The 21732-nt window shown below is 45.5% G+C and overlaps 1 protein-coding gene across 2 annotated transcripts in view; it reads right to left on the bottom strand.

The window, feature by feature from the left end:
- SLC22A23 (solute carrier family 22 member 23) overlaps positions 1–21732 on the bottom strand; it is a 101966-nt gene that overhangs the window by 65973 nt on the left and 14261 nt on the right. For both annotated transcript variants that reach the window (XM_054164086.1, XM_054164087.1), the window contains exons 2-3: positions 15323–15426; positions 9296–9450 (exon numbers count right to left, since the gene is read on the bottom strand). In XM_054164086.1, coding sequence (XP_054020061.1) covers positions 9296–9450; positions 15323–15426 — 259 coding nt within the window. The remainder of the gene's footprint in view (positions 1–9295; positions 9451–15322; positions 15427–21732) is intronic.

Here is a 21732-nt window from a genome sequence, read left to right as displayed (position 1 = left end):
TCTTTCCAAGCCTAAATTCAACACTATCTGTAGCTGAAAGACTCATTCCTGAATGTATGGATAACAAAAGCAGACATACAGCTCCTAGACACAAAACCAGCTGAGTGCTTGCGAAGATTTTCACATCAGACTTCAGTAAACTGATTCCTTTTCCTTTAATTCACACCACAACCTGAATTCAAAGAATGTGAGCAAGCAAGTTTTCAAGAGACTGTAACAAACACTTAGGCCTCAACCTCCCTCTAAGAGCTACATAGTGCATACGTACAACTCATTCAAGAAGGGACCAGATGTTCTCCAAAGAGAAGAACATGCTTTTAGGTCCACTGGTAAAGGCAGCATGTGACTATAAACAAATTCACCCACAGTGCAACATCCAGCAGTTCTCTTTCAAAAAGCAAAGTGAGTGATAGGAGCAGAGGGCCAGCACGTACAACTCAGTTCTGCACGCTGGCAACAAGTAAAACGAGGAACTGAACCGCAAGTTAACTTTTTACTGCATCTGGCTAAATAACATGCATTTGCAGGAACCCTGCAATGACTGCTGCCTGCACGTTTCGTGCTTTGAATGAAATTTAATTAACTTGAACTAGTGAAAATCCCACAGGGTTATGTTATTTGTGAGTGAGAAAACAGGAGTCACGCCTGTGTGACTAGGGATGGAAATTTGGCTAGCGTTGTTCAATTAGGGTTCCTCTTCAAAGGCACATAAATATTTATGTGAAACTGCGTGCTAACGTTTGCTGCTGAACTTGAATATTCCAGTGACTACAGATAAACTTCTGAATCCACCTCCCTCACACACAGGGTTTTTCCTCTGTGCACATCCTGCTGCCAGGAACATTTGGATTGTGCTTTCCTGACAAGCTAACCTGCAGGGACAGCAGGAAAGGGAAGTAAAGCACTATTCATCCATCGGTGATTTATGAACCCACATGTGCTTCCTTCCACAGCATACCAGAGATAGGAACTCGACTCTGCCTCACTGGAAGAAGCAGCTGAGGAAAAAAAATATCCAAGCCTGTCTGTTGACTACCTTATAATCACAGAATCATTTTGGCTGGAAGAGACCTTTAAGATCAACAAGTCCAGCCATTAACCCAGCACTGCCAGGTCACCACTAAACCATAGCCCTCAGCAACAAATCTACACAGCTTTTCAATCCCTCTGGAACTGGTGACTTCTTTATTGCCCTGGGCAGCCTGTTACAGGGCTTGACAACCTTTTGGGGGAAGAAATTGCTCCTAATGTCCAACCTAAACCTCCCCTGGTGCAACTTGAGGCCATTTGTTCTTGTTCTGTCACTTGTTACTTGGAAGAAAAGACTGACCTCGAGAAGGTCTCCTCTCAGCCTCCTTTTCCCCAGGCTGAACAACCGCAGTTCTCCCTCATAAGACTTGGGCTCTAATTAATTTAACTGCTAAGGAAAAAAGAACATATTAAAAGTAACAGCTTTTCTGTGAGCCCCCTTTAAGTACTGCAAGGCCACAAGATTTCCCTGGAGCCTTCTCTTCTCCAGGCTGAACAACCCCAAATCTCTCAGCCTATCCTGGAAGCAGAGGGATTCCAGCCCTCACATGGGCCACTGGACCTGCTCCAAAAGGTCCATGTCTCTCATGTGCTGAGGACTCCACAGATGGATCCAGCATTGCAGGTGGGGTCTCACCAGAGACATGCTGCCCACATTGCTGAGGATGCAGCCGAGGAGACAGGTGGCTTCTGGGCTGTGAGTACATGTTACCAGCTCATGTCCAGCTTCTCACCCACCAGCCTCCCAAATCCTTCCCCTCAGGACTCCTATCCATCCCTTCATTCTCCAGCCTGTAAATGGTAAATTCAAACTGCATTTTGGACTGGGGAAATTTCAAGTGTCAGAGCTCTAATTTGTTCTGATTGTCATCATCACAAGGATAACAACTGCAGTGTTGCATCTTAATTGTTATCCCAATTGACCAGCCATACAAGAAAGTACCTCAAATAAATTGAATTCCTTAGGCTTTTTGTTATGTTGACAACACACAAGATTTTCAGCAACTGACAATAGAAAACCTAATTAAAATTAGATCTTGCTGCACTTCCTGCATTAACCAAGCACCTTCGAACCTCACAGGGAGCTTTAGAAAGACCCTCCTTTTACTGGCAAACTTTAAGACTTTCTATAAACTCATTTCAAACTGTACAGTTTTTTTCCAGGGCTTGAGACAATGTTAGCAATGCTGTAAGGGCACCCTGCTCCAGAATTCTGTCTGTAGGGGTTAAAAGAAAGAGGGCACTCTATGCCCTAAAGGTGTGTCCCTAGAAGAGCCCATGCCCCCTTTTACCATCAGGAAAGGGAAGGAAATTCTGAGGAAGAACTGAGGAGAAAGAAGCCAACAGATTATATGAGGAGTCATAATTTGATTGCACTTGGAGCAAGATTTATACTTAGGAGGAGTGTACTGCAATTCCAATAACCTTTTCCACTCTGGCATAAATTGAGCCCCCAGGCATGTGATATAAGGCAGGCACTGGCCTTTTTTTTTTTTGAGCAGCTGGAGTGTTCCTACTACATAATGCTTTAACAGTTCTTACACAAAGCTATTAAAAAAACACTGGGGTGCCAGTTCCAGGAACTCACATCCCAGCTCAATATTAGAAGAGCCTGTGGCTGCTCATAAAAAAAGTCCTTCTATAGCATTTAACAATTAATGGTCACTCAAGGGTGATCAAGTCAGATTTCCTTTGTGCTCCAGATCCCTCTGTGATCACTCGATCAGGTCTGCATCAAGTGGCTCAGAGCAAACTAAGACTGGTTACAAACACTGGCTACATTTAAAAGTGTGACCAGAAGGTTGAAGGAGGTTCTCACCCCTCTGCTCTGTCATACTGAGGCCATATGAAGAGTACTGGGTCCAGTTCTGGGCTCCCCATCCAAGAGAGATTGGAAACTACTGGAGAGAGGCCAGCTGAGGCTATACAAAGATGCTGAAGGGTCAGGATCATCTCTCTCAGAAGGAAATGCTGAGGGACCTGGGGCTGTTTAGCCTGGAGAAGAGCAGACTGAGAGGAGATCTTCTCAATGCTGATCAATGGCTAAAGGACAGGAGGCGAGGTGGGGGGGACGACACAGTCACTATTCAGAGCTGCTTTGTGACAGGGCAAGGGTCAACAGGCACAAACTGGAAGCCAGGAGGTTCCATCTGAACAAAAGGAAAAAATTCTTTGCTGTGAGGGTGCATAATAGCACTGCAGCAGGCTGCCCAGAAAGGCTGTGGAGTCTCCTTCTCTGAAGGGGATTCCAAACCTGCCTGGACACTGCAATCCTGAGACCTGCTCCAGGTGACCCTACTTCAGCAGAGGGGTTGGACTAGATGGTCCCCCGGGATCCCTTCCAACTCTCACTGTGTTGGGATTCTGTGACAAACAGAAGGTAGGAGGCTTAACAACCTTGATCTTATCACAGACCTGTCAGGGGAAAGAACTGCACGTTACCACAGAGCTAGCACACATGTCATTGCACTGGAAAGGAGTCAGATGTTTCCCACATCCTCTGATTTGGGAATGCTCTGCAGTTATTTATTGAGCTGGATCAGATTACCCAGAGTAACTTCAGAGCCTCCAGTTTGCAGTGCTTCACCTGCTTTGCCTAGCCAAGGCCATGCTGCTACTGAGGTGTCAGTAGAGGAAAGCAGAGAATAAAATCAAGCACCTATATTGTTAGAATAGAATAGAATAGGCCAGACCAGACCAGGTTGGAGGAGACCTTCAAGATCATCATGTCCAACCTATCATCCAACACCACCTAATCAACTAAACCATGCAACCAAGCACCCTATCAAGTCTCCTCCTGAACACCTCCAATGATGGTGACTCCACCACCTCCCCAGGCAGCCCATTCCAATGGGCAATCACTCTCTGTGTGTAGAATTTTTTCCTAATCTCCAGCCTAAACCTCCCTGGCACAGCTTGAGACTGTGTCCTCTTGTTCTGGTGCTAGCTGCCTGGGAGAAGAGACCAACCTCTTCCTGTCTACAACCTCCCTTCAGGTAGTTGTAGAGAGCAATAAGGTCTCCCCTGAGCCTCCTCTTCTCCAGGCTAAGCAACCCCAGCTCCCTCAGTCTCTAACTCTAAAAGAAGTGGGAGTTATAGAAGTGGAATGGCTCCAGGATCTCAGAGCCTATATGCTTCTGGGATGGAGGGTGGCGGGAAGGGGAAGAGAAAAGGGAAAAACACAAACAAGCAGACAAACAAAAACCCAAGATATCTGTATACCAAACCTCATCCTTTGGTTGGAAGCATAATTGTTTATTGTTTTACAGGTCTGACCTTGCTACAGCCCAAGGCCTGGAGACCTCCCATGTCTGTTTTGGCAGCTGCTCATTCTTCAGCCTGGAGCATGCTTTCCAGCACATTGCTTTTCAGGATATACATTTACAAAAATAAAAAATAAATAAAATCTCTTGAAGTCTCTTTAGCCTCTCTCAGGTCTGTGCCTGTGTAATTTACAGGAGTAATAGGTTAGATTGACCTAGTTATAACTGAAAAAGATACATCACAGCTGGACATCTTAACCAGCCTGTAAGCCTTTGCCAAGCTTCTGTGGGCTTTTGAAACACAGCCTACGATTTTCAACAGCGTTTCTACCTTTGTTCCCCTGCCACTTAAAGGGAGAATGTGCCTACTCATCCTGCTACTATGCATAAGAGGGACAGCCATGCTACCTCATTCCAACCCGACATGTTCTCTCCCTTTCACAAAGCTATTTCCAGCCTCTATTTACTGGTTCATTCAAGTCTAGACTCCCTAATTTTGCTGCCTAATCTGTAGTTCAGTCATCCATGAAACTGCTGAACGGGCAGCAATTGTGTGCACCTACATGCCACAAACCTGAGCTCAGGTTAGCAATGGCAGACAACACTTCAACGAGAGGCTCCTTGTTCAGCCTGCCAGGAGCATTTGCAGGAAAAATATATATGCTTCTTCCTCTCCTCCCCCTTAAATAGTTGTGATGGGTCGAGGCAGACCCCCTGCAGTGCATCCCAGGGCATCCTAGCTTGTAGTCCAGAAAGTGACAAAACAAGGACCAGGTACAGCATAGGAAGGGATCAGATGGAAGCTGGGCTCCTCACTACAAGGACACTGAGATGCTGGAGCAGGTCCAGAGAAGGGCAATGATGCTGGTGAAGAGTCTAGAGTACAAATATTGTGAGCCGCATGTGGAGTGCAGCCCTGCTCCTGCTCTATCCCTCAGGCTCAGGCAGCACAAGTTGCCCGGTAGACCTCCTCCCAAAGGAAGAGGAGGCAAGATCAGAGGGCACATCTCACTGACAAAAGCACATTTGGTTTTCCCCAGATGGAAAGCAGGTGGCTGCCTTTGCAGAGGGCTCAGGCACAGCTTGGGCAGCAATATGCGAGAGAGGGGGAGAAGGGAGTGAGGAAACTCCTCTCAACCATGAGAGCTCTTGCATCAGCCCAGGAAAGCAAGTCCTAAGGAAAGGACCCATGCTGAGTCAGCCACAGCATCTGACCTTCTGCATAAGCACACCGGAAAAGGCTGCCCCGTGGTCATAGCCAAGAATGCCCCAGTGAAACTGGAGTGACCCTGAAGCAACACCCTCCACACCCATGAGATAGCCAGATCTGCTTTCTCCCATGACTTCCACATTTGCCTAGTGTACTTTGTCCCATGATTTGCAACCAGCAAACAAAGCTATTTGCAGTATGAGTGACATACCTTGCCTGCTGTATGACTCCACAGACCACATGTCCCTGCTGAGGGCTCCCCGACCTCTTCCCCTCCCTCTCAACCTCTTAAAAGAAAACTCCTCACAGGACCAGCTTAGGACTTTCCAACCCAGTAGGCACACTCAAACCTCCTCCTCTTCATCTGGGCAGTAGGCTTTGGTGCTGTGCATCCAACCATGCCAAGATAGCAGGGTCAGGATGCCCGTCCTTCCTCCCTGGACATGCACACAGCAACAAATACTAGAATAAAAGGCACCCTCAGAACAAAAAATAACTTTCCCACTGCTTTCTCTTAAACAACTTGTCATACTCCAGCCCCCCGCGTCTGCACTCTTCCCTTCATTTAACTGCTGGCCATACAGAATCACAAATTCCCAGCATGGGAGGGACCTCAGGAGATCATCCAGTCCCACCCCTCCTGCTAATGCAGGTTCACCTAGATCAGGTTGCACTAGAACACAATGTCTGGGCAGGCTTTGAAAGTCTCCAGAGTAGGAGACTGCACAGCCTCCCTGGTCATACATCTCCTTCCAACCACTCCAGCCAGAATGTTCCTTAGCATCCCTCCACCATTTCCCTCTCCAGGGCAGAGAGGTAGGAAAACAGCTTTGGGCTGTGTGGTTTGAGTGGTGAGGGGACCTAAACCCGAGTTTTAAAACTCTTCCCACTCCCAAAGCATCCAGGATTTATTTACAATTTCCATTAGGAATGCTGTGAGCCCAGGCACAACTAGCAAGATCACCGCAGCGTAGAAGGATCCCTGTGGCAGGCTAATCACCTCTGCAGGCTCGGCAAGCCTGTACAGTTTCACAGAAACACAGACTGCTCTGAGTTGAAAAGGAACTTCAGAGGATGTTTAGTCTACCCCCCTGCAGTCAGCAGGGATATATGCAACTAGATCAGGTTGCTCAGAGCCCCAAATAACCTAACCTGGAATGTTCCCAGGGATGAGGTATCTACCACCTCTCCAAGCAACCTGGGCCAGTGTTCCACCACTCTCACTGTAAAAAACCTCTATCTAGCCTAACTCTCCCTTCTTTTAGTTTACAACCATCACCCCTGGTCCCATCACAATAGGTCCTGCTTTCCTACTGGCCCCAATCCCTTGGGGATTGGACATGGCACTTGGTGCCATAGTCTAGTAGTCATGAGGTCTTGGGTAACAGGTTGGACTTGATGATCTTTGAGGTCTTTTCCAACCTTATTGATTCTATGATTCAAGTACTGAAAGGCCACAAGATGGGCTCCCTGATACCTTCTCCTCTCTAGGCTGAATAACCCCAGCTCTCTCAGACTGCCCTCACAAGCAGAGCAGTTCTAGCCCTCATTGTTGTGACCTCATCTGGACCTGCTCCACATGTCCTTGTCTCTCCAGTGCTGAGGACTCCAGAGCTGGACACAGAACACACAGTACTGTAGTCTCCTTCTGCACAGTAGCTTGGAAACTGGATAATGACCCTGCCTAGCAGATCAAACTTTCCACTCTCTATTGTTCTGCTCAGGGCAGGCAGCTGGGAAATCAGGTGGAACAAACCTCTGGGGGAAGAAATCAAAGCCATTAAGAGAAGGGCAAGAGGGACCATGGAACAGATGACTCCACAGAGGAGTGCAATTGCATGCTGCAGGCTCCAGCAGAAAGAGAGATAGTAAATTAAATGGAAAGGAAGCCTAACAGGTTTTGAATACTCAAGTCAAACCCAAGAACAATAACAAAACAAAAAACCCTGTTACTCCCATTCTTGTGAGGCTGCAGGGATTAATCCTTTCCCACTGCACCAAAATGACAACTTTTTCTGGTTGTTTACATGAAAAATAGTACTGTAAACCCCAATCCCCCCTCCTCCCCAGCCAGGAGGTCAGATGCTGCATCTTTCTCTTTTTTTCACTTTGGCAGTCTGGTATTCAGACTGCAGCTGATTTCAAGCAGATACCTACCAGCTCTCTGATACATTGTCTATCCTGATAGCAGTGGTTACTGCAAACACCTGAATCAGGGCAGGTTCAGAAAATCAGATTCAAATCATTTTGCTCTACATCAAGCAGAGCATGAGCTGACCAGTTTTGTCCACTTGCTGAATAAAGCCCTGATGAGCAAACTGTTGTGACACATCTAATCTCTTGCTCTGATCTCTAATGGTCCATAATAGCACTGGAACAGGCTGCCCAGAGAGATGGTGGAGTCTCCTTCTCTGGAGAGACTCCAAACCCACCTGGACATTGTGATCCTGGGCCGCCTGCTCTAGGTGACCCTGCTTAAGTATGGGGGTGGACTAGGTGATCTCCACAGGTCCCTTCTAATGCTTACCAGTCTGTGATTTCCCTGTGAAAATATTCAGTGGCCATGACTCTCTTAAAAGGTAAAAAAAAAAACTATCACAAACCAAGAAAAACTAACATGCTGCACTGGGCTGTGAAAAATCCCAACAAGCCTCATTTCCAGCTGAAGTTCACGCTGGTAAGGGCTGAAGCCTCCTCCTATGGGAACCACACAGGTTAAAACATTTCCCATTACAAAAACATCTTCAGTGGTAGCTCTGGGAGATTTTTTTGGTGAAAAATCCTCGCTAGAGATTAAATGAACAAAAACAAGAGGGAAAAAAATACCTGTCTTGGGTACCCTATCAACTGTAAGAACAACCCCTTGCAGATTCTAGTTGAGCTTATTTTCCCTTGGTGCCGACTTGAAACAAAAATACAATTGTTTCCATTAAATGTTCCATGCAAAGTGCACCGTGCTCAATCTTGATGGGTTAGAAACAGACTAGGATAGGAAGGAAATACAAATGTATGAAAATCTGTACAGCAGTTTCCAGGATACAGATGGATAAAACTTCTCAAGAGCCCTAAGAAAGAGGGGAAAATGTGTTTTCCTCAGCTGATGCGGTGGTGCTAATTGCAAAGAGCCAAGGAAGGAGCAGCAAACTGAACCCTCTGGGGCATGTCCAAGCGACAGAGATTAGGATGGTGGCATCACACACGTGCTATCTGGAGGCAAGGACTCCAAAAGCAGTTTTCCAGTGTTTTGGCTACAAGTTTACCAGTCACTCCAGATAGGAGCACATTGCTTACAAGCTTTCCCTCAAGTTTCTTTCAGTTATTTTTTCCCCTCTAACAGACAAAACCACCACCAACAACAACAACTCTTGACAAAAGGACTTCAGGTTCTTCTTCTCACATATTTTTGCTGTAGTTTACAATCCTGAGTCAGGGATATAGGATCTCTTGCTGCAAGTAATAGAGGAATTTCTAAAGAAGTGCCAAAATACATACACTTAGAGACAGCAAAAGTATCTCCTCCCGAGCTCAACATCTGAAGTCAAATCCACTCCCATCATACATCAGGGCTATGGCACAGAGGAGCTTCTGTGCAAGCCAACCCAAAACACCTTATCTCTTAAAATGAGCTCTCAAAACAGCTTCATGAATGGCTCTGTAGCAACATGAAACTGCGCCAAAAGTCAGGCTAAAGCTTTTTCAGCTCACAGAACTGTGGTTTGATCTGTTTGGAGGAAGGCAGAGAAAGGGCAAACCAATAAAGACACGTTTGGAGGGATGATGAAGGCATACTCACGCAGTGCATACAAGGAGAGGACAATTCCAGCCAGGCAAAATCCCTCAAAAAACCTGAGTGTGCTGAACATTGTCACATTGACTGAGAGTGCCACAGTCAGTCCAAATATCAAAATGAATATGACAGAGAAGAGCAGGACAGGCCGTCGACCAACCCTAAAAACAAGATGGAGAAACAGTGTTAAAAGCCAGGATGGACACAACACTAGGTCATCACAACAGGCAAAGGGGGAAACACATCATGCAATACCTTCCAAATGTTGCCACCCACTTCTAATGCTTGTTCCATTCCTCTCATGATTTCTTCTGCTTACTAAAGCTGAGATTCCTCAGCCAGCTTTGGGATTAAGCGGGGACAGCACATTGCATAACTGCTCAATTTGACCATCATTTTCAAAACACCCAAGATGAATAAGGAAACATCTGATCACTACTGCATGGCCATAAACAAGTCCCTTGGAGATTCAGAGTGACTTCGTGGAGCTTTCCATAGCAGCACAGAAGAGTCTATGATATTATAGCATGGTATATTATTATTTCTCTATAGTCTACAGAGTAGAGGTCTCCTCTTCTCAGCAGATATTTGCTTTTCAGCCCCACCTGAAAGAGAACCTGGCTCCAAAACCTACTTTTCTCAGACTCCTAGTTGAGGGAAAGCCTAATAAACAGACAAAACACAAAACAAGGCTCATGTTGCTTCACAGGAAAGCTGTGAGCGCCAAGGCCTTCCACCCTACGGCAGCTGCAAACTGTAGTTGCACATATTGGTGCAGAGCTGATGAGGAGGAAGAGAGATGCTGCCACTTGCTGAAGACCTTGGCTCTTATGTCAAAGGAACATGAGATTTTGTGCATCTTACTCATATGCTTTGTGTTTACAATTCCTTTTTTCCTCCCTCCCTCTGTGCAAGGAGAATGAATCAAAGCAGCAGAGCACACAGCTATTTTTAAGCAAGAACTGCATCATTATGTGGAGATATCCAAAATTTTTCAACTTGTCAACTCCCACAAGTTTTCCAGCCGAGCTGAGGATCCCTTTTAGTCAACTCCATATGCCATTGCCACAAAGAATATAGGAACCTGCTTGTCGTAGGCAGCTTTTAGAGCCATTCAAAGCAGTCTGTCTGCTGCGAGCCAGCCACCAGGTTGAATGCCAGCACAATAAAGAGCATTTAAAACTCACAACTTGGTTCGGTTTCACATGCTGAAGGGTTTCTGTTCAGTTCTTTCAGCAGATTGTTACCAGCAGCTCTAAAGTACATGATATACATGCATTCACAATGAGAACTTGGGATATTACTTGACTGAAAATTAAATGAGAACAATAAATTACAGGGTGAAGGGCTCAAAAGGAGACATCACAATAATATTCTACATTCTGGGGAACTGGAAGAGTGCACCAGTACATGTGTCCTTGTTGTAGGGACTCTACTACTCATCATATACAGTTTCTAGTTTGATAAATAGAACTGTTGCAGGAAATGGAATGGAATAAAGGGGTGGAATGCTGTAGGCTAAGGTATAACTGCTAAACTCTGAGATGGAACTCCACCCAGAGGCAGGCACTGGATAATGTAATGTACTATTCCCTTCCTTTTCCTGCATATTCACTATTTAAGAGGCAGAACTTTCTGGTCAGCTTTCTCTTGGCTCCTGCTTTCACTTTTGTGAGTTGGGGGGAGGCTTCTTGCTGGCTGGGAGTTGTGGGCTGCATGGTGGGGCCTGGTCCATCAGGCCTAATCCATTGCCAATCCTGGGTTTGTATATATTCCTTTTCTCTTAATACCTTTTGTAAATATTACTGTTATTAACTTCCAATTCAGTGCAAGTGTTTTTATTTACTCCTTTGGGGTAAATCTACATCTAAATCTGAGTCCCCTTCTCTGGAGACTTTCAAAACCTGCCTGGATGTGTTCCTGTGTAGCCTGCCCTAGGTGATCCTGCTTTGGCAGGGCGGTTGGACTCGATGATCTCTAGAGGTCCCTCCCAACCCCTAACATTCTGTGATACATTCTGTCCAGAGCTGGAAGCTCAAACTGGGACAGTTATCACTCATAATTTTTCAGTCACACCTAAGAAGGTGATACCATGGCTCCTTGTGTGAGGACATGTTATTTTTTCAGCTGTAGCATCCCTTGTGGGACACCTCTAAGACGTAACTTGTAGGCATTAGCCACTGAATGTTTTTAAAACAGAATGTGCAAACTGAAGAGAGCAAGGTCAAAGCAGAAGGTTCTCAAGTAGTGCACAAATCACCAGAAGATGAGCTGCTGTTGAGCTGCAGGTGGGAACCCATCATCATTGCCTGGTGATGTGCAATGTGCTGGGAACATGCTGGACACTGGGGCAGCAACTGCTCTGTGTGCGCTTCAGATTTAGTATTATTTATAGAACACAGAGCACTTGGGCAGGGAGGGGAAGTACCTCATAAGAAACCTTGAATACAGTCGAAAAACTCTCAATGGACTTTGTTATCAGTGATCCTCACAGGCTTTTGCAGCCCTATTTTCCTAATCACCAAGCTGCAATTCACACTAATTAGTATTTATGGAAGTGTTTTGCAGATGAAAAGCATTACGCAAACACTCAGAATTAGGAACTTAATTCTCATCACAAGCTTGACCATTAAGAAAAGACCTCAATGCTTAGCATACTTCCCTTCCTCCCCTCCTCTCACCCTCTGTACTTGAGGTTATCCATCATTAGGATGTGGAATTTCCTCCACTGGTACACAAGTTGTGCAAAGAAATGGTTGCTGCTAATGAAGAATCAGGAACCCCAAGTCTCCCCTGGGCCTATGAAAGCCATCTGAGGCCAGGTGACCCCTCTAGTAAGAGGCACCATCACCAGCATCTCCTCCCAAACAAAAGTAGTTTCCTTCCTCACCAAGGCATACAGCTCATTCCTCAAAAATCAAAGCTCCAGGGCAGCCATCAGCCACATTTTGGTGATCCAGCAGTATTTTGACAGGAAGGTGTCTCTGAGCATTAAAAAAGCCTTTTATGTGTAGACAGACTTAGATAAGAGTACATGGAAATGCTTGTGAAAAATTAAGCCATACAAAATCTCCCTGGTGTAACAACCCTGGGATGCTATCTGTTGCCATCCAGACTATTCCAGAGAGAGATTTCTGTGCCACAAAAGTCTCAGCCTACACTGCATGCTAATATATAGATCAAATGTTAAATGCTGCCTGCACAGGTAAATAATGAGGGATACAAGCAACCCCAGGCTTCTGAAAAATCTGCAATCCACACAGCATGAAGCACAGATGCATCAAAATGATTCCTGATGTCCTCAGAACTGCATCATAGGGAAAGTGAGTGGTTTGAGGAGAAGACCTGCTCTTGCTATGCTCCTACGCATGTACCTTGCCACCCTGAGAAGACTAAGCTCATTAAATTGCTCTTCCCACATCATTCTTTGCAGATTTTCTCTCAGGTTTGGGGCTTAAATTAGCACAAAGGTATTAAAAAGCACTAAATTAGACACTGGAATACCCAAGGAGGTTGAGGAGTCACCATCCCTGGAGGTGTGTACGGAAAGACTGGATGTGGCACTTAGTGACATGGTCTAGCTGATGTGGTGGTGTTAGTTCATAGGCTGGACTTGATGATCTAAGAGGTCTATTCCAGCCTCAGTCATTCTGTGTGATTCTTTGTGAAAGCAGGGGCAGTGCTGGGCAATGAGAAGTAGAGACCTGCTGACTTGATGCTACATGAGCACCAAGCCTACCTGCTCCAGCAGGAAACCTTCCACAGAGACCTCAACGGCCTCTGTCCAGAGCAGGAAAATTCAACAGCAGCCCTCTGCCTGTTGAACAAAAACCTCATGCACTAGACACAGGCAGTCTTCTCGCACAGCCCAGCGTGATTATGAACCTTCTTCCTATAGATTTTCCACACAGAGCTATCCCAGCCTGCACACCTCCTATGCTTTGAAAATAGACCACTCTATTTACTGAGCAAATGACCTTATTAATACCCTCTACACCTTTGCCAGGTACTGCTCTAAAAGCCTCCTTTCAAAAAGGAAAAGCAAAGCCCCAAATGTTAATGGTGCAAAACCCCCAAAGATCTTCTAATTATATGAACTGGAGAGTGGCAAATAGGTGATATGAAAACAGATTTTCAAAGTTTGCAACACTTTAATGCATGCCTCTATTTAATCTCCTCTGCTCTTTCTCAAGGGTGACATCCTTTTAAAATGATTTATCCTCTTTTTACAGGTACAATGAATGCCCTTTGTATTCATCCTTCCACAGAGCCTTCTGCCTTAAAGGAAACGCCAGTTGTGACTGAACAGCAAAATAAGTCCCATCTAGGTCTTCTTTTACCAGCTTCAAATGCTAAATGACCAGAAAATTATCTAGTGCAGGACCAGTTACATCAGATGGCAAGGATGGGAATGGAAGATGAACACAATGACGAGCTTTGGTGGCAGCAAACCATGTTCTTTCTGCTCACCCACAAAAGGGCAAGGGGGTCACTGCTCCCTCCATCCACCAAGTTCCTCTTTTTTCCACAAGTGGAAACCAGCTTTTCACTGAGCTCTCCTAAACTCACTAGACAAAAAGGAGATTAATGCCTCGTTTTCCTAACAGGGTAATTTTATGCTGCATTAGCTCAGCTAAGCAACTTGCAGAGGGGGCCAACAAGCACCTGTGACAGCAAAAAGCACACCAGGGACCAAAGTGTGTGATGGAAGAGCAAGATGCTCCTTTTCAGTGGCAGAGAGCTATTAAATCTACTTTCTGTGTTCCTCTCTTGAAGTCAGCACCTTAGGCAACAAGTTGTTCGCTTACTTGTGACTTATTTGTCAATTATAGCAGCACTTTCCTAACTTGGGAATAAATCTGCTTTCTCCATGCCAGTTCCTTTTTTAGGAGAGCTGAGCAAGATCCCTCATTCAGTTCCCCACTATACTTCCAACATGTTGCTAGAGCCTTTTTTCACTTTGGCATCTTAATCAAACTGAACTGGTTTACCTCACACATGTTGCCTGCTTCACTGAAAAGCCATGATGCCTCACTTGCCTCCAAACTCTTACTGACTACCCATTAATTAAGACAATTTTCTATGAAGGCTTGAAACAAATTGCTGTGTAGTTCAGGGAGCCTCTTCTCTCTCAAACATGCATCTGAGGCTTTTTAAGATTTCCCTAATAGGCAGCTCTTCTGTTTCCTTTCCTCTTTTAATGAGAGACAAAAGAGTTAACTTGGGACCATTGAAAGCGCCAACTTTGGCAACTGTGCTGAAGACACTGGGACAGCATTGCATAGCTATTGTTTGTGATGCTGCAAGTTTCCACTGAAATCAGTTGAGTCATGCCTTGAATTATTCCCCCTCCTCCCCTTCCCTTTTGCACTACAAGATCCTTTAAGCACAAAAACGAACTCTCAGCACAACCAGGTTACCCACTAATATTTTCACTACTGCCAAGAATTTCACTCTTATGCTTTCAAATTGAATACCCCAATATTAACAGCACACGTCAGTGATCCCTTAACACTACAAAATGTTTGTTTAACAAGGGCTTTAAAAATAGAACAGTAGCAAGGTCTGCAAAAAACAGCCTCCTACCCACCAAAACACACTGTGTAAACAGAAGGCTGCTGTTACGCTGATCTTATATCCAGGAAAACCAATGATGCCTCCAATTTCTTCTGGCTTTATCTCTTGGTTAAAAGACAAAACAAACCAAAACAAAGGCACCCCAAACTAAAGGCTTCACTTAGATAATTAGAAAACACTGAACTCTGTAGCAGTGTTACAGCTGTAATAAATTGTGTCAGCAAGAACTAAGCCAGCTATCAAATAGTTTATTTATGTTATTTACCTTGGTATAAATTACCCAGTTCAAGCAATTAGCACAGAGTTTTTAAACTGTTTATTCATCATGTTTCTTTCAGAACCTGAGAAATCATTATGCAAAGGTTCTTCATGAATATAAAGTAGCAGAAAGTCAAAACTATATTTAATATTGTTATTTATTTATAGCTACATTGCATTAAAAGGTTTTTCACTTACCAGTCAGCTATACATCCTGTTATTAAGTGGCCGAAGATTAATCCTACCAGCAGGGAGAACTTAGCAATGTGGACTTTCCAGGCAGAATCACAAACAAGATCCCACTGGAATTAAGAAAAAATACAAAACAAGCAAAAAAACAACTGAAATAAATGAGTTTCTCAGACGTGTTTAAGCATACTAATGACGGTGCAGAGCTTCATCCAAATTTCAGCCCTAGCATGAGTACATCAAAATGGCAGAGGAAAGCTTGACCCCTCCAGTCAGACTCCAGATCTCAAGAAGTAAATTAAAGGCTCATTTACTTCAGTGAGTTTCATCAGACACTTAATATAATGACCATATCCAACATTTAAGTCTCACCCTCTGCAGGCCATGAGTTTAGACCAAGGGACATATCTCCATCAGACACTGGCAGTGGAAACCTAGAATCATTCTGGTTGGAAGAGACATATCAGATCATAAAGTCCAACCAGTAACCCAGCACTGCCAGGTCACCACTAAACCATGTCCCTCAGCACCACATCTACACAGCTTTTAAATCCCTCCACAGATGGCAACTCCATTACTGCCCTAGGTGGCCTGTTGCAGGACTTGGCAACCCTTTCAGGAAAGAAATTGTTCCTCGTGTCCTCCCCTAGTTCAAATTGAGGCCACTTCCTCTTCTTGTATCACTTTTTACTTAGGAGAAGAGACGAACCCACACCTGCATTTGTATAGCTACAGTATCTCACCATCAACAAGCACTACAATTTAAGAGCAAGTTCAGCTGCATCCCAGTTCCTCAGGTGGTGGCTAATGGCACAACTCATCAGGACAAATCATAGAATTATAGAATGGCAGGGGTTGGAAGGGACCACTGGAGATCAAATCCAAGCCCCCTACCAAAGCAAGATCACCTAGGGCAGGCCACACAGGATTGCAATGTCCAGGCAGGTTTTGAGACTGTCTAGAGAAGGAGACTCCACAACCAAACTGGGCAGCCTGTTCCAGTGCTCTGTCACACCCACAGTAATGAAGTTTTCCCTCATGTTGAAGTGGAATTTCCTGTGTTCCAGTTCATGTCTGTTGCCCTTCATCCTATCACAGAGCACCACTGAAAACAGACCAGCACCTTCTTCTTGTCAGCCACCCTTCAGATATTTGTAAACATTAATGAGATCCCCATCTTCTCCAGACTTAACAGCCCCAGGTCTTTCAGCCTCTCTTTACAAGACTGATGTTACAGTACCTTAATCAACCTCATAGCCCTCCAGACACGCAGTGCTATTTTCCCTGTCCCTCTTCCCAGAATCACAGAATGCTAGGGGCTGGAAGGGACCTTGAAAGATCATCTAGTCCAACCCCCAGCCAGAGCAGGATCACCTATACCAGAACACAGGAACACTTCCAGGTGGGTTTTGAATATCTTCAGAGAGAGAGACTCCACAACCCCCCCTGGGCAGCCTGTTCCAGTGTTCCATCACCCCCACAGCAAAAAGTTTTTTCCTCATGTTTCCATGGAACTTCCTGTGCCTCAACTTCCACCCATTGCCCCTTGTCCTGTCACTGGGCATTGAACTGGGGACCCCAGAACTGGACACAATACTACAGATGTGGTCTCACTATGGGAGAATAAAGAGGAAGAAGAACCTCTCTCAACCTTCTGGACACTGAAATCACCCTTTCTGTCCAAAGGAAGAGAACATTGACTGTTTCAGGCCCTGTCATTAGGACACAGTGTCATTCTCATGAGAAAGAGGAACAGCAAAGTTTCTAGAGAGCCTTCCCTAAACTCCAGGACATTTTCCCTCTGAGGCATTTGAGCCTCAGGAGAACCAGGCTGCATTCCTGGCTTTAGCACAACATCCTCATTGCCCTCAGACAAGTAACTCAATCTCTTCCACGTAAAGCATGCACAGTACCTTTATACCCTTGAATAAACCTAGGAAGAAACGTTTGCTTGTGGTTTGTGAAGTGCTCAAATATTGATGGGAGCCAGATGCATGGCAGAAAAAAAGAAGGCTAACTTTGGAGAGTCAGATCCTCCAGAACTGAAATTCTACAGAAGAGATGGCTGCTTGGGGGTAACAGAATAGCAGCAGCTCTTCTGCCACCAGTAACTGAAGTTTCATGGCCAAAACACATGAAGCTGTGCAATTTTTTAATTCAGATGAAACTTCCAAAGAAAGCTTCTGCCCAAAAAGAGCTCAATGAAATGAGTCCTTCCACAAACAAGGCTAGTTCTGATTCAGCCTGCTGGTTCAACATCACAGGGACGTCCTCCCTACAAAACACCATCTCACCAGGAAGTACCACGCTTCTGTGGCCAACAAACCCTCACCAGTTCTCAGGCTCAGGCTTTCTTGCTTCAGTTACATGTATTTTTGAGCCCCTCGCTGCACTGACTTGCATAAGATATGACATGAGTATCTGAACCTCCAACCTACATGCTGAAAACACTAAGGAACCAAAAGCAAGCATTTTTTTCCCCACCAAGTGGCTTGAAGTTCCTTGTGGCAAACAGCACAGCAAGACAGCAAGAACTGCTCTCCAAAGACAGTGGCTTTTAAAAGGTATTTAGCAAGTGGGAGAAATGCAATTCCAAATATTTGTAATTATAGAACTAACCTCCAGTTAGCAAAGAGCAACATCTGCCCAGAGAAGCCACAAACAAAACAAAGTTTGGGAGATACATCTGAGCTCCAGGCAGGCTTTGAAATCGCAGAATCACAGAATCACCAAGGTTGGAAGAGACCTCAAAGATCATCAAGTCCAGCCTGTCACCACAGACCTCATGACTAGACCATGGCACCAAGTGCCACGTTCAATCCCCTCTTGAACACCTCCAGGGATGGTGACTCCACCACCTCCCTGGGCAGCCCATTCCAATGGCTAACGACTCTCTCAGTGAAGAACTTTCTCCTTAACTTCCCCTGGCACTGCTTGAGACTGTGTCCCCTTGTTCTGGTGCTGGTTGCTTGAGAGAGGAGACCAACCCCCTCCTGGTTACAATCCCCCTTCAGGTAGCTGTAGAGAGCAATAAGGTCTCTCCTGAGCCTCCTCTTCTCCAGGCCAAATAATCCCAGCTCACTCAACCTCTCCTCACAGGGCTTGTGCTCAAAGCCTCTCACCAGCCTTGTTGCCCTTCTCTGGACACATTCAAGTGTCTCAATGTCCTTCTTAAACTGAGGGGCCCAGAACTGGACACAGGACTCAAGGTGTGGCCTAACCAGTGCAGAGTACAGGGGCACAATGACTTCCCTGCTCCTGCTGGCCACACTATTCTTGATGCAGGCCAGGATGCCATTGGCCTTCGTGGCCACCTGGGCACACTGCTGGCTCATGTTTAGGCAGCTGTCAATGCCCTAGGTTAATTCTCACAGTCCAGAATGGGTATATGCTGCTTAAAGAGGATAAACCATTTTTGTTTGAGAGAACACATTAAGTTGTTTAACAACAGTTGTATTTATACCAGAACTTCTTTTTTTTTTAAAGCTAGCTCCACATGTTGTTAATTTCCAATTTTATTGTTGTCAGAGGAATGGCACTGTCATCCAACTGCAACAAAACAAACAGCAGATATCCTGCTGCAGGTGGTCTCCTGGGATGCATGAAGAAGAGTGTGACCAGGTCGGTGGAGGTTCTCCTCCTCTTCTACTCTGACCTAGTGAGGTCACATTTAGAGCACTGGGTCCAGTTCTCGTCTCCCCAGTTCAGCAAAAACAGCTAACTACTGGAGAGAGTGGATGCTACAAAGAGTATTAGGGAACTAGAGCATCTCTCTGAGGAAAGGCTGTGAGAGCTGGGGCTGCTCAGCCTGGAGAAGAGCAGACTAAGAGGGGTGGAAGGCAAAAGGATAGGGCCAGACTTTTCACAGTGGTGACAGGACAAGGAGCAACATAGAGAAACTGGAACCCAGGAGGTTCCATCTTAACAGGAAGGAAAAATTCTTTCCCATGAGGTTGCCAGACTGTTGCCTGGTTGGACCAGGCTTCCCAGAGATGTGGAGTCTCATCTGGAAAGTTTCCCAACCCACCTGGACACTGTGATCCCGGGAAACCTGCTCTGGGTCACACTGTTTTAGCATGGGGATTGGATTAGATAATCTCCAGAGGTCCTTTCCAACTCCTACCATGATGAGTTTCTGTGGTACCTTTTCATTTTCACAGCTTACTATTGTTAGTCAAAGAGAGCTGGCTCTCATCCAAGCCCTAAGTGGGGTATGTGCTGTCCCAGATTACACAGAGGCAAAGGTTCATGGTTGGAAAGAGACAAAATCTCATGAAGGGCTGTTGTGAAACTTCAGGGCAGGAGAGCAGATGTCAAAGCACGCTGGGCACACTAGCACCAGAGCAACAGTTTAAATGCTTGAGCAACATCAATCCGGCAGCATGTCCTTCAGTGGTGCCTAAAACACTCCCACTCTCCTTGATAACTTATCTGCAAGTCTCTGTTTGTTTGTTTATTTTTAAGGCTGTTGCCCAATTCCCCAACTGCTCTGAGAATAAAAACATGTTTTTCCTTCCAAACCTTGTGCCTGGCCCGTTCCTGCCCTAGACTGAGCCCTCACTCTGCAGCCAACATAAATCACAGCTGAGCCCCAAACCCCCAGACAGACAGAGGCAGCCCTTGACCTTCCCCAAACCTCTTGCTCTCCAAACCCCTCAGCACTTGTAAATAGGGAAATGGTGAAATATTTCATCAGCTGTTTCAGTGCAAACTTCCAGAGAATCTGCCACATCCCTAAATAACTTGGTCGACACTAAGAGGCTGCCATAAACCAGAGAGAAGTCACCCACCATAGCAAGCAGTTATCCAAAATAAATCTGGCAGGACAGCAGTGGGTGCCACAGGAGCATGAGACTCACAGACAGAAGAATAAGAAGAGGGCATAAAGGAAAAATGGACACTGCAGTCAAAAGCAGCCTCAGGTGAAGATGACATTTATAGGACAGAATACATATTTAATAGGTAGTGTATCATCCCACCCATCTTCACACAGCAGCAGAATGAACCAGCAAAGCTTCCTCATGCTGGAAGTGCAGGAATTCTGACAGAAAGCTGTGCTCTTCCTGTTCCATTCACCATGGAACAGGAAGAGCCAGTTGGCACAGGAAGAGTCCTCAAGAGGAAGAGGACTGCAGCCTCAGCTGTGAAGAGCTAGAAATGAAGCAGGAACCATCATACAGCATCAGTGCTGCCTCCCTCTGTATGCACACCCAGGCTAGGCAGAACAGAGGGTATTTAACAGTGCCCACACAAAGCAGACACAGCAGAAGCTGCAGCAAGTCCTGCTGACAGTGCCAGGAGTTTCATCCCTCAAACACAACACTAGGATTTGCTCCATGGAGAAAGGAGTGACAGCTTTCCATGTCCCTGCAGAACAAAATGCTGGGCTGGGCAGCGCTGATGACAGCTCAAGTGCAACTCCATGTAAATCTGAGCTGGGAGATTGCTTTGGCTGGAGACTAGACACTAATCCTCTACCACCTCTTACAAAAGGTAGATTAACCTGTTACAAGCAGGGGGGAGACCATTAAATCCTCTAACCGCTCTGGCTGAATCCCCCGAGGTCTCACTTCCACTAAAAGAAGGATGCTGCTAAATTTACAGTGCTCCCTGGGATTTCTCTTTGTGTCCCTTGGTTTTGTCTGTCTTTCTGTCCTCTACCCATCTTCCTTCTGACTTGCTAAACCAACAGAACTGTATTGTTGTGTTAAAACACAAATAATTGTTTACAAAACACACTGGTGGAAAGGGATCCTGTAAAAATCAAGTGGTTTTATTTCCTAGCAGTGCAGCAATGCAGAGAATTTGCCACCTATGCAGGGGTGCAATATACTGCATAGGGTTTTTTTCATGTTGTGACAGCAGGTTTTTTTCCCCCCAAAGCTTAAGGAGTCACACCTTCAGGATCCTAATGCTTAATTGATAGTGGTGAGTCACCACCTGTGCTGTGAGTCACTGTACTCTTCACATCAAGATGGAGGACTATTTGAAACGGGAGATGCTTGGGAAGACATCTGGCAGAAGATAATGCACCAATCAAGTAACCTTCCTCTAAGTCCTTTACAAGGGGTGGAAACCTGGACAGGGCTCATGCAGTGAGTCAGTATTTGCACTGAAGTTAAGATGTAAAAGTCAGAAGTGTAAAGTCTGCTGCGTGTTTGTTACTACAAACGTGAACTGTCTCCATTAAGGGCTCTTGCCTGGAAAGCACTTGTCCTCCAGGGGCCATCATGCTGCCTGTGGCATCTAAGCACACTGAATACCAAAAAGCTTGTAATAAGATGCCTACCAAGGATTTAGGTTGTTCTACCTTCACCTTTATCACATGGAAACATGCAAAGCAGATCCTTCTGCCCCTAAAAAGAGCAAAGGATCATAGAATGGTGAGGGTTGGAAGGGACCTCCGGAGATCATCTAGT

This window comes from Dryobates pubescens, chromosome 9 (genome assembly GCF_014839835.1).
Source record: "Dryobates pubescens isolate bDryPub1 chromosome 9, bDryPub1.pri, whole genome shotgun sequence".
In the NCBI taxonomy this organism is placed as follows: domain Eukaryota; kingdom Metazoa; phylum Chordata; class Aves; order Piciformes; family Picidae; genus Dryobates; species Dryobates pubescens.
This window is presented reverse-complemented; position numbering and strand designations above follow the sequence as displayed.